Source organism: Notolepis coatsorum (assembly GCF_963971535.1).
Source record: "Notolepis coatsorum genome assembly, chromosome: 12".
In the NCBI taxonomy this organism is placed as follows: Eukaryota; Metazoa; Chordata; class Actinopteri; order Aulopiformes; family Paralepididae; genus Notolepis; species Notolepis coatsorum.
The window spans coordinates 73,249,900-73,266,046 of NC_140176.1; the positions used below are offsets into that span (position 1 = coordinate 73,249,900).

The following is a 16,147-nucleotide window of genomic DNA, read 5'->3' on the forward strand; positions in this document are numbered from 1 at the left end:
TGTATACATTCCATGCATATACACATTTTGTGCACATGTCTCTGTGTGTGTGTGTGTGTGTGTGTGTGTGTGTGTGTGTGTGTTTGTGTGTGTGTGTGTGTGTGTGTGTGTGTGTGTGCGTGTGTGTGTGTGTGTGTGTGTGTGTGTGTGTGTGTGTGTGTGTGTGTGTGTGTGTGTGTGTGTGAGTGGGGGCGGCGTGGGGTCATGTCTGAGGGGTTCAAGGTTGTTTTGCTTTCCTCTGGTCTCGGGGTCCAGGTCCTCCCTGGCTGCGTTAGACGGTGGTGAATAGCTCTATCAGACACGCTTCGTGGGGAATAGGAGGCCACTACTGAGGTGTCACACCGAATGAGAGTGTGGCTGCTGAACTCTGCCACTAGGCTTAGACCCCCATCCACCCATTCAACAATGGTTTGATCTGCCCTCTTGCTAACAGGCTATGTTGTTGTTGTTGATTGGCTGATTTCAGTTATGATTGTTTTGATCAATTAGCAAAAGCTCTATAATGCTACGATGATCATCCTCGTCGTGCCAGTTGCTAATCGGAACTAATATGTAGTGAAATTATCATTTGACTTCCGATTTGAAAGGTAGCCAATGTTCGATTGGCCTAGAGATTGAGAGGCTGCCTAGTAACCGAAAGGTCACTGGTTTGATCCTCGGCGTCAACAGTAACACTGGCAACGAGCTGGCAACTCGATGGTGGCTGGGTGCCCACCGTCTCTGCCCTGAACCCCAAAACCGCTCCAGGAAATGCAGTGCATGTGTGAGGTATTATGCATCACTTGTTCATCTTGCCTGCCTAGAGTTACCCAGCCAGTCCTGGGAACAGGTGTCACTTGAACAGGTGACAAGTGTCTGGTCACTATGTTGCTTCTCCAACCCTGAGGCCTGCAACACCTGCCAGGTGTGAGAAGGAGAGGATGCATGGCAGCTCTTTGTCACTGCTGATACTGAGTACTAACCTAAAACACAGAATACCATCACATCCATTACTTTGACTGAGTCCTAAACTATCACCCAATGCACGAATACCAATCATCATATCCATTACCTTTACTCTCTCTCTCTCTCTCTCTCTCTCTCCCTCTCTCTCTCTCTCTCTCTCTCTCTCTCTCTCTCTCTCTCTCTCTCTCTCTCTCTCTCTCTCTCTCTCTTCTCTCTCTCTCTCTCTCTCTCTCTCTCTCTCTCTCTCTCTCTCTCTCTCTCTCTCTTATCCAGTGTGTGATCTTGGACAAGTTTGTGGCTCTGCCAGATGAGAACACGGTCACCTTCAGGGCCTTGGACCTGATGGAGGGGAATAAGTTCTGGGCGGGCCTGGTCTTTGTGAACATGTACCCCTGGACCACCACGATTCCACCTCACGTCAAATTCAAAATCCGCATGGACATCGACATGGTGGAACGCACCAACAAGATCAAAGACAGGTCAGAGTCCAACGCAAACCACGCTGAGTCATGGTAGGAGTATTGGCCTTTTCACAGTTTAGACACAGCTTCCTTCCATCACTGAGACTGTACTAAACTAGTATAGTCTGATATGATGCCAATTAGATCTGTGACATTTTCTGAACAACGCAGCCATACACCATTTCATTTGAGGTCACTGGACAAAATTCTTCTCCACGAGGATACTGAGGCACACCTTATCCCGTCTGTGTGAATTCGGTTTCCATGGTAATACATAATGATAGTCAGGATGGGAACATGTGTATAAACACCATATCCAATCTAATAACTTATTATTAGCTAGTATCCAGAATATTACTGTACATATTCTGAACTGATGCTGTTATATTTGGAATTGGATTGCAGTTCGAGAAAACCCTGTGTATTTGTCTCTCAGGTATTGGGACCCTGGTCCCAGAGCAGACCCCATGGACGACCTGCGCTATGTGTGGGGGGGGCTTCGCCTACCTCCAGGATATGATAGAACATGGCATCATCAAAATACAGACGGGCAAGGACTCGCCGCTTGGAGTCTACCTGCAGCAGATGCCCCTACCCATGCTATGTGGATGATCTGTGAGTGGTACAAACACACACACACACACACACACACACACACACACACACACACACACACACACACACACACACACACACACACACACACACACACACACACACACACACGCACACGCGCACACACACACACACACACACACACACACACACACACACACACACACACACACACACACATGTAAGACGATATACAGTACGCACACATACAGATATATATTGTATGGATACTAGGGGTGTAACGGTACGTGTATTCGTTCCCGCGAATTTATGGTACGGCCGTCACGGTGCGGTACGCGCAGCCATACGAAGAATACGTCTCATAATACCACTAGGTGAAAGTAGGGTTGCACATTTGACAAATCTATGCTCAATATCTTTACCTTACTTTACACTGGCTTACATTGATCTTTAACGTTGAATATTAAGCTTGTATTGCCAAATGTAGATGATGAATAAAACGTTGAAGCTTGCTTAGGCACGGACAGAATTAACAACGCGCACTGACACTCTGCACTCGGCGCTCCCTCCTCCCTTCCCGTTTTCTACAGCCTGTGTCCCTAAAACAAAACCATCCATGATGTCTTAATTAAATGTTTGTAACACAGCAGGGTCATTACAATTTTGCAGTTTTCTTTAGTTTTCTTGTTTGCCCAATAATGGTAGTTATTGGAAAGACACACACACACACTCACACACGCGAAGCGAACACACACGTCAACTTTCTCCCGCGGACCGCAGACTCTCACAGCTGTTTAAAAAAAGAAAAAAAAGCACTACAGTACATACCACCAGATCATCTGAGCTCCTCTCCAGTTAAATCCAAAATATTGATAAATCCTCCTTGTTGTGTAACATGTCATCTGTTTTCTTCAGTGAAAGTGAAACTGAAACTAAGTTGTTGCATAAGTTGTTAAAGGGGCAGTAGGCAATTAATTTACTCAGTGGATGCCTGAACACAGAATGACACCAGTATCACTGACTACCACGGCAAGCCTATAGAATATTATTCTATTTAATAATAATAATTATAATAAATATATAATAATAATTATAAATATTGTTTTCCTGTTGTACCGAACTCGTACCGAACCGTGAACGCAATACCGAGGTACGTACCGAACCGTGGCTTCTGTGTACCGTTACACCCCTAAAGGATACAAACACAATATGTGCACATTGTCACTCAGACAGCTGGCAAGCATACACACACACGCACGCACGCACACACACACACACACGCGCACGCACAGCACGCAGACACACACTCACGCACTCACTCACGCACGCACACATGCACGCACGCACGCACACACACACACACACACACACACACACACACACACACACACACACACACACACACACTACACACACACACACACACACACACACACACACACACACACACACACACACACACACACACACACACACACACACAGTTGCACTATGGAATATTGGCACCCTGTGGCCAGGAGAGGTAATTGCACCCTGTTGGCGGATAAGAAAAAAGGAAACAAAAGTGGACACTGAAAAAGGTCAATTGGATTGAATAGTAAATCTCTCTCCTCTCTCTCTCTCTCTCATCTCTCTCTCTCTCTCTCTCTCTCTCTCTCTCTCTCTCTCTCTCTCTCTCTCTCTCTCTCTCCTCCCCTCCAGCTTCATGCTGACGTTGAACCGCTGCTTCCCCATCTTCGTGGTGCTGGCCTGGGTCTACTCCGTGTCCATGACGGTGAAGAGCATCGTGCTGGAGAAGGAGCTGCGGCTCAAGGAGACCCTGCGGGCCATGGGGGTCACCAACGGGGTCATCTGGTCCACCTGGTTCATCGACTGCTTCATCATGATGTCGGCGAGCACCGCCCTCCCTCACCGTTATCATCATGGTATATCTCTGTCACACTGGGGGATTGAACCTGTGACCTTCTGGTCACATCATAGTCTCTATAACCACTAGGTTTATTCATCACATACATACCCAAGACATATAGTGAAATGAAAGTGGCCATGCCCCGCCTTCGATTGTGCAAAAAATACAATATAATATAGAATAAAATAGAATAGATAATAAAATAGACATGAATAAAAAAAAGTACTAAGATAAAACGAATTAAAAGGTAATGGGTCCTATGTACACTACTACACAATATCCTATACAACTGATCTATATACAAATGGGGTTGGTCTAGATTTCTACAGAGTCTGTGGATGTGAAGGCCGGTCCGGCTCCACTGAGTCCTATGAAACGTGCCACGGGAGATACTGGTTTTCCCCTGGAGGAAATGTGGAAAAACGGACTGGCCACAACCAGGGGTGTAAAGTAATTGAGTAATTGTACTTTGTTACTTAAGTACTGTTTTGGGGGATTTGTACTTTACTCAAGTATTATTAGGTTTGTATACTTGTACTTTTACTCAATTACATTTCAGAGAAAAAAACATACTTTTTACTCCTTACATTTAAAATGCAGACCTACAAAGTACAAATCTCGCAGGTCCAACACTTTTAATTAGTATATTTGTTTCTCTGGCCGAACTAACGTTAACGTTATTAATCCTGCGGCCGCACTTTATTTAAAAACAGCCAATAAAATCCCCATCAATGGAAAATTAACCCGCTCATACCCATGCTGATTGGTCCTTGTGCTTGATCTTTGATTAAACACCTGCTATCAGAAGTAGTAGAATAGTCAGAAAAAAAAGTTTTTACTTTAACTTTTTAGTACTTAAGTACATTTAAAAGTAGAAACTTTTGGACTTTTAAAGTGTGTTTTTAGCCAGATACTCTGACTTTTACTTGAGTGAGATTTTGAGACGGTATTTCGACAACATTTCTGGGTACTTTTTACACCCCAGGCCACAACACACGTGCATGTTTCAACAATAGGGAGTCAGTCAGTCAGTCAGTCAGTTAGGAACATTCGCTATTATAGACCGGCAAAAAAACGAAACAAAATGTGAGTCTATAGGCAAGGCCAGATTAAGACTTCAGAGGCCCCTGGGCCAGATTCTTGTGGAGGCCCCCCCACACACATGTGCACGCACGCACAGTGGCGTTTTTATATGTCACTTTAAAAAATATATATAATACCGTAATTCCTCTAATAGTAACCCCGGCTTGTATTTGTTTCAACTGTAGTGGATACCAGGCTTGTATTAGGAGGAGGCATGTATAAGAGAGAGGCCTATATTTCGTATCTCTTTTATTTTTTTTACTGAATGAATGAATGAATGAATGAATGAATGAATGAATGAATGAATGAATGAATGAATGAATGAATGAAAACTTTATTTAACAGATTGCAGAATGGGTACAATACAGTACGGCTCAATACACACAATTGTTAAGGCAGGGGATGCAGACCTGAGAAAGACGTTTGTCTTGTTTACATCAGGGTCCCCCATTTTCAATTCATATAGACATTTATGACATACACAACATACATGACATTTATGGCATAGGGACATATAGGTATTTAGTACTAGTACTAGTGTGTAGTGTGGAGGCCCCTAGTCGCGTTATTTCTAAACCTAGCCGCATTTCTGGCAAGACACTCTCTGATTGGCCGATGCCTGTTTCTACACTGGTTAAGCTTAGGCACTCTTTCGAAGTTGGTTAAGGTTAGAGTTTGTCTTAGAGCGTGACGGGCTGATGGCAAGTTCTTTTGACGGTTAAGCTTAGGCACTCTTTCGAAGTTGGTTAAGGTTAGAGTTTGTCTTAGAGCATGGCGATAGAACGCCAGGTAGTTTGCAGGCTGTTTGACGAGGAAATGGGCAAAGACACAGCTCGTCACGCGATTGGGCAAACATGTCAGTGGCCAATCAGAGAGCGTCAGTCAGTGCCAATCATTCAGTGTCACAGTATGACATCGATCTCCAAAATAAGAAAACAATTTGGGGCCTCTAGTGACGAGGGGCCTCCAAAAGAAAATAAAATAAAAGTAAAAGAAATAATAATAATAATTTGGGGCCTCTAGTGACGAGGGGCCTCCAAAAGGCCTCTAGTGACGAGTGGCCTCAAAAGATTAAAAATTAAAGTTAAAAAAAAATAAAAAGAATTTGGGGCCTCTAGTGAGGCCCCTCATCACTCAAGGCCCACGGGCTGCGGCCCGGTCGGCCCGGTCGTTAATCCGGCCCTGTCTATAGGTCATACGCTCTGCTCCCACACCAGAATCACTGGAGGTCATGTGACTTTTAAAATGTTCCAAGGTCCTGGCGACGATGTCAACTCATCCTTTTTTATCGAGAGGTGTCAGAAAGAAGACTGTATGTTACAGTACTCATTAATGAAGAAGCTTTACTGTATAAATCATTAGTGAGTTGAATACCATGACATCATGGGAAGTCTACCAGCTACGCTATAGCGCTGTGCTGGTCAATGATTCACATTAACGATGACTGCCGTTCCCAAGTCCCAGACTCTCCCCCCCGACTACAAGCTGTCGCTGGTTTGATTGTGCTGTTGTTGGGACCTCTAATGGACATTTGTATTATTTACCAACATTGGTATTGTACTGTAATTGGCTAAATGCTTTTCCTTTAAATACCTGTGCTTTTCCAGGCTTTTTCACGTTTCTTTTTCCAGAAGGGGGGGGGGGGGGGGGGCAGGGGAGGATAACAAACCTCTCCATGATTGCTAGTAAAAAAAAACGGGTGCTTCAATTACAATATTATCTTTCGGTTACAACAGCAAAACTCACATGACACAACATGTTCGTTACGTCAGAGGAATTCCTCAGTAAAGTAATTCCTTAAGTAAATCTAAACATTAGGCTTATTTATTCCTGGAAATTTTGGACAGGCAGTCCATCCATTTGAAGTGTTTGATGTCGACGTATTTTACACAACACTCCAATGTACAATCTTTGGAGAAATGAGATTTATCCAACCTAATTAAAACGACTAAAAAGACCGAAAATAAACTATTCATCATCACTTAAAAACAGACGTAGTAGTATGTGGCTCTTTTTTCTTCTTTTCACGTCACCGTCCAGGGCGGGAAGGTGTTGAACTACAGCGACCCCGTCATCCTCTTCCTCTTCCTGCTCACCTTCACCACGGCGACCATCATGCAGTGCTTCCTGTTCAGCGTCTTCTTCAACAAGGCCAACCTGGCGGCGGCGTGCTGCGGCATCATCTACTTCGCCCTCTACCTGCCTCACATCTTCTGCTTCGCCTGGCAAGACAGCATCACCAAGGACATGAAGATCCTGGTGGTGGGTGGTGGTGTTGTTGTTGCTGTGGTGACGTCTTCATGTGGCCATCTCTCTATAGGCAACCAGGACCGAGCTGGGTTCTCTAAAGGCTTAACGTTTGGTTCTCAGAGCCTCAGTTGCTTTTGACTTTTGATGACATGAGAGAGAATAATTTCTGAGATGTAATACTTGATGTGTTGCCAAGAAACAACTTGGACTCTGCTGTGTTTGCTAATATCAGCAACTGACAGGGAATCAAATATAGTCTCTTCTAGAACGCTGTTTAGGTTTGTAAACCTAAACTAAAACTGTATATTATAGATACAGTATGTTTTGTAAACTATTACAGTTCTCATGCTGCATGGTGCACCTTTAAAGCCTCTATGTGTAGAATTAGCATGCCATACATCATTGGCAGATTAGTCGTGATACCTTGGTATATTACTGTAGAGAAATAGTTGTGGAAACAATTGGCAGCCTAATTCTCATGCTAAGACCACATACTGTACACCCAGTTGCTTCCTGTTGCAGAGGAGATGTTGCTGTTTGTTCCCGCCTCCCGGCAGCAAGGAGAGGGTTAACAGTTATTTTGGTTGATGAAGCAAGTTTTGGTTGGAAAGGCTTCCTTTGCACCATAATGTGGTTCAGCAGAACTCCTGTGGCACACAATATTAATTAGGGATGTCCGATATTATTGGCCGATATCGGCATTAAAATGTGATATCGGAAAATATCGGTATCGGTTTTCAATTTATTTTTATTAAATTTTTGTTTACATTTCTATAACCTTTTATTTATCCAGGCAAGCAAGTAAGAACAAATTTAGATTGTATTTATTGTCAAAAGTATGCATAATGTTGTGTTAATTCCACAACAAGAGATATGTAATGTTAAATACCTGAAATTATTCCATTTTTGGGGGGGGGGGGGGGGGGGGGGGGGGGAACCCTGCATATATCGGTATCGGTTGATATCGGTATCGGAAATTAAGAGTTGGACAATATCGGTATATCGGTATCGGTAAAAAAGCCAATATCGAGCATCCCTAATATTAATACAATATAGAGGCGACCAACGGCCAATTCTCATCGACCGTTTTTTTTCAGTAAACACTGAATCCGTAAAGTAAAGTCAGAATCCTCCACGTAGGGGCTTTAAAAACTAGGGGGGGCTTTAAAAACATTAAAAAAAAATGTTATAATATCACAGTCGCAGTTAACCCCCCTCTCCCGCAGAGTCTGCTGTCCCAGGTGGCGTTTGGCTTCGGGACGGAGTACCTGTCTCGGTACGAGGAGCAGGGCCTGGGCCTGCAGTGGGACAACATCCACACCAGCCCCCTGGAGGGAGACGAGTTCTCCTTCATCACCTCCATCTGCATGATGGGCGTGGACACCGTGCTGTACGCCCTCCTGGCCTGGTACCTGGACAACGTCTTCCCAGGTCAGCAGCAGCGCTATCTCACTACCAGGGGGGTGGGGAGGGAAGTAAAGGTGCGCCATGTTGTTTTTTGGGAGAGTCGGAGAAGCGGAAAGAAACGCGATGGATTAACAAACTGAAGAGGAACACTGGGTGTCCCTGGAACTCTGTTCGATGCTGGAAACCTACCTGGGCCCTGTTCCTCTTACCTGGCTAACTGAGTTAGCCGGATAATTTTCAGGATAACTTGACTTAAGCCAGACCTTTCCGTTCCCCGACGCTCGATTGTCTAAATCACTATGACAATAGATCAAAAAGTTTGAACCTGGTCGAGGGCAGAGTTTAGTTCAGTCAGCTGGATGAACCATGGCCACACCCTTGCAAAGAAATGCCAGTTCGCTTCCTGAAATAATTCTCACAGTCTAGATCCCATTATACCATTCAGAGGGGGCTTTTGAAATGTAAAATAATAGACCTAAAATGCTGATACTAAATTGACTTTGTCCTAAATAATGCACGTTATATATACGCCGCTCGCGAGGTGCGATATACACATTATGTGGTTATTTTAATAACGCGCAGCATTGCAAATGTGAATCCCGTGGGGATGTTTTTAATTAATGAAACATATCGCTTGTTTGGCTCTGATTCCTTTCATATTCTCCGCTGTGGATGTTTAACGGAGCGCCTGGATTTTGTTTCATTCAAGCATAAATTGAAGTCTTCATGCGTGGATTGTGGATATGAATTATGACGAATCTGAATATGTGGATTGTTGAATTGTCACTGTCACTCACACGTTATTGTGATATTGTAACTGGGATTCAAATGTTTGAGGAGATGCACTGTTTGATTTGATGACGTGGACGTGACTTGAGAAAATTAATGAGCAATTGCAAGCCTTTGACGTTTTGATGAATGCATTTGAGAAAATGCATTTATCTGTTCAAGCACTGTTATCTGATGATGAACAAGAAGGTGATTAACATGACTGGTGTCACTGGTATAAACCAAAGGTTAATCAATTCAATGCATGTATGGATGATGTCCGAAACAGATTAAAACCTGATTAATAGTGAAACTATAGCCTCCCTCCAAGCCTCTCTTATTTCGGGGGTCGAGCCTTGAAAACATTGGGAACCATGTATTTATAGTACATGATACCTAAGCACATAAAGTACAGATATCCTCATAAGTATCTATTAATTCGTATCAATTAGATACTCTTCGGGCTTGTTTTTGTCTACTTATTCTGAACGAGTTTAACTAATTATTTTCGCTAGCAAGATCTCATTCGATTATTTATTCCATTAAGCCTACTGCCAGCAGGCACATTTAAAGAAATATAATCTGATTGATTGGGGTAATGAGGGACTTAAAATTTGCCTATAGATTATGCATTTAACTTGTCGGCGAGGCTATTGAGCCGTACTGTATTGTACCCATTCTGCAATCTTTTAATAAAGTTTTCAATCAATCAATCAATCAATCAATCAATCAATCAATCAATCAATCAATCAATGCCGTTAGAAAATCAGGATTTCTGCGTTCGACACCTGCTGTCTTTTCAGGTGAGGCGGCTGCAAGCAATTATCCTGAGTATCAAGTCTGGTTCGAATTAACGAGACTGAATCAGCGTTCGAGGAACAGGGAAAGCCCGGATTCAAACATCGGGTTAATTGAATCTGGATAATGGGACTTTTGATCGACTTAGTTGAACCAGGTACGGGGAATAGGGCCCAGAAAAAGACTTTCGTCTTGTTTATATCAGGGTCCTCCATTTTCAATTCATCAAGACATTTATGACATACAAGACATACAAATATACAGTTACTGCTTCAATGTTGTTGTTTACAATGGAAGGGCCTGCACCTTTTTTTACAGACATATTCTAGGCGTAACGTTGGGTCACAGTGCCTTAAAATGAAAATTTGCTTTGATTTATGATGACAATATTCTTTGCATAGTAAACAGTTGTGTATAGTAAGCGGTTGACTCTGAAACTGTACACCATTAAGTACTCATTTTTACTTAAGTGCTCTACTTAAAGATTCAGTACAAAGAATATCTTATTTTTCAATCTCATTGCATTATTTTGTAGAAGGTGTTGATGTAACATTAGCCAAAATGTTAGAACTGATGTGAAAATGATGACTAAAGGCTTAAGCCCTTTGATGTCTATCCCCCTGGTTATCAACATAATCAAGCCATTTCAGATATCCAATCAGCTTCCTCTGAAATATCACACAATACACACAAGTTGCTCTGATTGGCCCATCAGTCACATCTAGCTGAGTGAGAAGACTCACAGGATGAGATAAGGAGTCCTTAACAATCAAACATCTACAGTATAGTGTGTGTAGTGAACAGAAGGCCACGCCCCTTCAGCCTACTGAGAGTTGACTGTGTTCAGAGCAGTGTTGTAGTCGAGTCAATACATCTCGTGTTGAGTCTAGAGTCCAAGTCCGAGCCACCAAAGAAGAGCCAGAGTCGAGTCCCCATTACCCTAGTCCGAGTCCGGGTCCAAGTCATCAAGGTTGAGTCCACTCCACTCTGGCAGTCAAAGAGCTGACATACAAATAAAAAAGGTCTACATTAAACATAAATGACACAGCAGTCACCATTTCAAAGGGAGTTTATTTACTTTGTGACACAATAGCCAAACAAATGCACTAGCCATCTTATGCCAATGATTAGGGCCTATTACAAAAAGGATACAAAATAAATAACTGTATTTATTCATTAACAAGTCCGAGTCCTCGTCTGCACCTTCCGAGTCCGAATGCAGTCAATGCTCGAGTCCAAGTCTGAGTCATCAGTGCTCAAGTCCAAGTCGAGTCACGAGTCCTGAAAATCACTCCAGGACTCGGACTAGAGACAAATCAAATGATCTAAAGCTTAATCTGAAGCTAAAAAAGGATACTCATGACATTAATTGTCCAATTGTTATGACTGAATTAAAACAGCCCAGTTTTGAGGTACACTTTTCTCATACAGAATTTCTTTTTTCTTTTGTATTATTTGACAGATCATTTATCTTCAGCCTAATAAGAACTTAAAGGCAGAAAAATATTCATGATTTGACAAAAAACTGCATATTAGCAAAAGGCTCACATCCTGTCTCTCAACACCTTGGAATATTCAACTCATTTGTATACAGTAGTTCAGACATTATTCTGTTTCTGTCCGTCATATTCCTACAGGGCAGTATGGAATCGGTCGGCCATATTATTTCCCCATCCTGCCATCGTATTGGTGTAACACAGGATTTCTGGCATCAGGTAAGTGCTGAAAACATTTGACCTATAACCTCCTAACCATAGGTCAGTTGAAACTGTATTATTAAGGTGTCATTCTAAAAATAAGCAGTCTGCTATTTGATCTACTTTTACAAAATGATTTTGAAAGTTGAACAAGTTACGAGACATTTTAAGACCTTTGCTTAGACGGAAGGGGGGGGGGGAAGGATACAACAAGAGGTAATTGAAAACAATACAGAGGATTCATTTTGAGAAGCAAGGTCCCTGTTAACCAAGCTCAAGCTAATTTCAGGTGTTTTTTTATTGTGTTCATCACATTCATCAAATGCGTATCCATTGTGTTTTGTTAGCGCCTCATATGTCATTTACAAGATTCCACATGTGCTTACATGATTTTAAACATATGTGTAATGTTCACATTATCATATATTGAAACTAGCTTTCACACATCATCAGATGTAGTCACACGTATGTGAGTCATGTGAAGGCATCATGTTCACATATGATCATATGTGAAAGCAAAATTGTATTTGTCATGCCATGAAAACGACATTTGCAAAATCATGTATGGAAACTTGGAATATGTAAATCACATACATACAGTCTTCCAAAAATGTATACAAATATTCCAGAAATTCCCAAAAGATATCGTAAACATATGTGAAAAGTGATTTCTAGTAGAATGTTTTTGAAACATCGATTGATATTTAAAGGTAAAGGTAAAGGTAAAGGTATTTTAAAATATAAAATGTATTGTGATAAAAAAAAATTATTTTCTTATTTTCACATGAAACAAGACACAATACAATATAATAATAATAATAATAATAATAATAATAATAATAATAATAATAATAATAATAATAATAATAATAATAATAATAATAATAATAATAATAATAATAATAATAATAATAATAATAATAATAATAATAATAATAAATAATAATAATAATAATAATAATAATAATAATAATAATAATAATAATAATAATAATAATAATAATAATAATAATAATAATAATAATACATAAGAAGACATCACAGGACAGTAACTTATCACAATAATGACAAGACAATCAAATTAAGTCAAATTTAATTTAATTAAATCTGTAGAAATTATATTAAAAAAAAGATAAAAATTACTATAAAGTGAAACATCTCGAGCCCCCATTCGCCCCCGTCCCGACCTCCACGGTACCCACCCCATGAGGACCCCGAGAGATAAAATATTTATGTAATCATTTAGAAGAAAGAATAATAATACATCCACAGAGCTTTGAGAAAGGTGCGGAATAAAAGTATTGCTTCCCCCCCCCTAAAAAAATTATGTGCAGGTCCATCTTGACGAGCTAGTCAAGATGAGAAGCACGTTCAGTCACAGACTCATACCCCCCCGACACTCAACTAACCGCCTCGGCCAGTCCTTCATACCAGCGGCCATCAGGCTCCACAACAGTGGGCAGGGACTGCTGCCAGACATCCAGGAACCTAAAAGGACAATATACTACCTTATGCATACCTTATGTGAATACTGTATACCTCATCAGATCATATATTTAGCATTTAGCATTTTTTGATTATATAATATTAGATTAGAGTTAGATTATTGGATTATTAGATTATATATTGCATATATTTAGCATTTCGCATTTTAGCATTTTGTTTCTTTTATTATTATATATTAGATTAGATTTAGATTATTGGATTATTAGATTATATATTGTAACTATTTATTGTAGGGCAAATATAACTGAGAGGGCATACATACCCTCATCTCGCACCTTAATTAGGTGTCCAGAGTTAATTATATTGATTTGTTATATTGTTTACACTGCTTTTTTACTACCTGTACCCCCCCCCCCTCCCCCATGCTGCTATGATGCCTGAATTTCCCCAAGGGGATCAATAAAGGAATATCTTATCTTATCTTATCTTAATATGTTGCATGCATTTATTCCCTCCCTACTTCCCATTTCCCCACGTGGAATGCACCTGATTGGATAAATTACATGCTGGTGCTCTAGTAGTGCGACATCTAGTGGCTGAATGTTATCTACACCTTTTAAGATTCTTAAAACCGGCCTGTGTTCTTTCCTGACAGGCCCAGAGAAGCCGAGCTTCGACAACCTGCGCAACCAAGAGAAGGAGCGGAAAAGCGAGAAGTGCCCGGAGACACCGGACTCCAAACCGGACTCCAAATTGGACTCTAAACCAGACTCCAAACTGGACTCCAAACTGGACTCTAAACCAGACTCTAAACCGGACTCTAAACCGGACTCCAAATTGGACTCTAAACCAGACTCCAAACTGGACTCTAAACCAGACTCTAAACCGGACTCTAAACCGGACTCCAAACTGGACTCTAAACCAGACTCTAAACCGGACTCTAAACCGGACTCCAAATTGGACTCTAAACCAGACTCCAAAACAGACTCCAAACCGGACTCCAAACTGGACTCCAAACCGGACTCTAAACCAGACTCCAAACCGGACTCCAAACCGGACTCCAAACCGGACTCCAAACCGGACTCCAAACCGGACTCTAAAACAGACTCCAAACCGGACTCCAAACCGGACTCCAAACCGGACTCCAAACTGGACTCCAAACCGGACTCTAAACCAGACTCCAAACCGGACTCCAAACCGGACTCCAAACCGGACTCCAAACCGGACTCTAAAACAGACTCCAAACCGGACTCCAAACCGGACTCCAAACTGGACTCCAAACCGGACTCCAAACCGGACTCCAAACCGGACTCCAAACCGGACTCCAAACCGGACTCCAAACCGGACTCCAGCCTGGATTGCAAACATCAGGACCAACGGGAGAAACTGCAGAGGGAGAAGGAGAGGGAGGAGAAGACTGAGGAGAAGGAGGATAACCACCAGGAGAAACAGAACGGTAAAGAGGGAATGTCCAGAAACGCTGGAGCTGTGGTCAATTCATTTTCAATCAACCCCCGGATGTCGATGTTCTTCAAAATTGGGGTTGTAATGACAAATAAATGAGAATTAATTCTCATTGTTATCTACCAATAATAATATTCTGTTTACATTTTGAATGAATTGAACCAGACCCTGCGACAAACACACAAACACACAAACAAGCAAACAAACACAAACAAACACAAACACACAAACAAGCAAACACAAACAAACACAAACAAACACACACACAAACAAACAAACACACACACAAACAAACACACAAACAAACAAACACAAATACATTTAAAAAAAAAATACAAAAAAAGGACTTTGATGATTTAGTTTGATTAAATTCTAAATGGCCAAGTCCTAAATACTTGATTTCCTATGAGATATTGACATAGTCCGTTAATTCAAGACTTTGTGTAGGGTTTTCCCCAAATAAGGAGTTTGTCCCCAATCTCTCTCTCTCTCTCTCTCTGTCTCTCTCTCTCTCTCTCTCCCTCCCTCCATCCCTCCCTCCATCCCTCTCCCTCTCCCTCCATCCCTCTCCCTCTCCCACTCTCACCAATCAGATTCAGTGTGTGGGAACTTGCTGCCCTTGAGTGTGTTTGTGTTTGCTGGCATGTCTGAACACACACACACACACACACACACACACACACACACACACACACACACACACACACACACACACACACACACACACACACACACACACACACACACACACACACACACACACACACACACACACACGCACGCTGCACATAATGCACACACTGGCAACATCCCACTTTGGTTGCTTTAGTTAATAAGTGATAGAGAGCATTTGAGTGGCATTCCAATCCCCTGACCTCACATCCAGAGCCTCTCCCTCCTTCACGATATCTCAATTCAACTGCAACTGTCTCACATGCTTGGATGCCAAAAAACAGACTGGAGTAGAGGTCTATTGATAATATAATGGAATGTTTTGGAAGGACGTCACTTGATTAATAATAATGTATCCAAAGGTGCGGGTGACGTCTGATGGACTAAGAGGAACTTCTTCTCATGATGTTGTCTGACGATCTGCCCCTTCCAGTAATCATTACTCTACGAGAGAAACAATGTACTGTATTTCAAGTAAAGAGCTAGTTTAGTTTCACTTGATATTTAGGGATTGAATGAATAAAAATACACAGAAGACTTTTCATCTAGGGCGGCTAAGTGGCGCAGTGGGCAAGGCCCTCGCCACTAACGCAGGAGATTCTGGGTTCGAGCCCAGCTCTCGGCGTTGCTTCCGGCTTGGCTGGTCGTTCATACTAATACAATTGGCAGTA

The 16,147-nt window shown here is 41.8% G+C and overlaps 1 protein-coding gene across 1 annotated transcript in view; it reads left to right on the forward strand.

Moving 5' to 3' along the window:
- LOC311237910 (retinal-specific phospholipid-transporting ATPase ABCA4-like) overlaps positions 1 to 16,147 on the forward strand; it is a gene marked incomplete at its 5' end in the record, with an annotated part of 151,299 nt that overhangs the window by 56,870 nt on the left and 78,282 nt on the right. Inside the window, 10 exon segments of the mRNA XM_084325884.1 lie at positions 1,219 to 1,424; positions 1,843 to 1,897; positions 1,899 to 1,994; positions 1,996 to 2,021; positions 3,684 to 3,888; positions 3,890 to 3,907; positions 7,015 to 7,236; positions 8,451 to 8,655; positions 11,835 to 11,912; positions 13,996 to 14,796. Coding sequence (XP_084182010.1) covers positions 1,219 to 1,424; positions 1,843 to 1,897; positions 1,899 to 1,994; positions 1,996 to 2,021; positions 3,684 to 3,888; positions 3,890 to 3,907; positions 7,015 to 7,236; positions 8,451 to 8,655; positions 11,835 to 11,912; positions 13,996 to 14,796 — 1,912 coding nt within the window.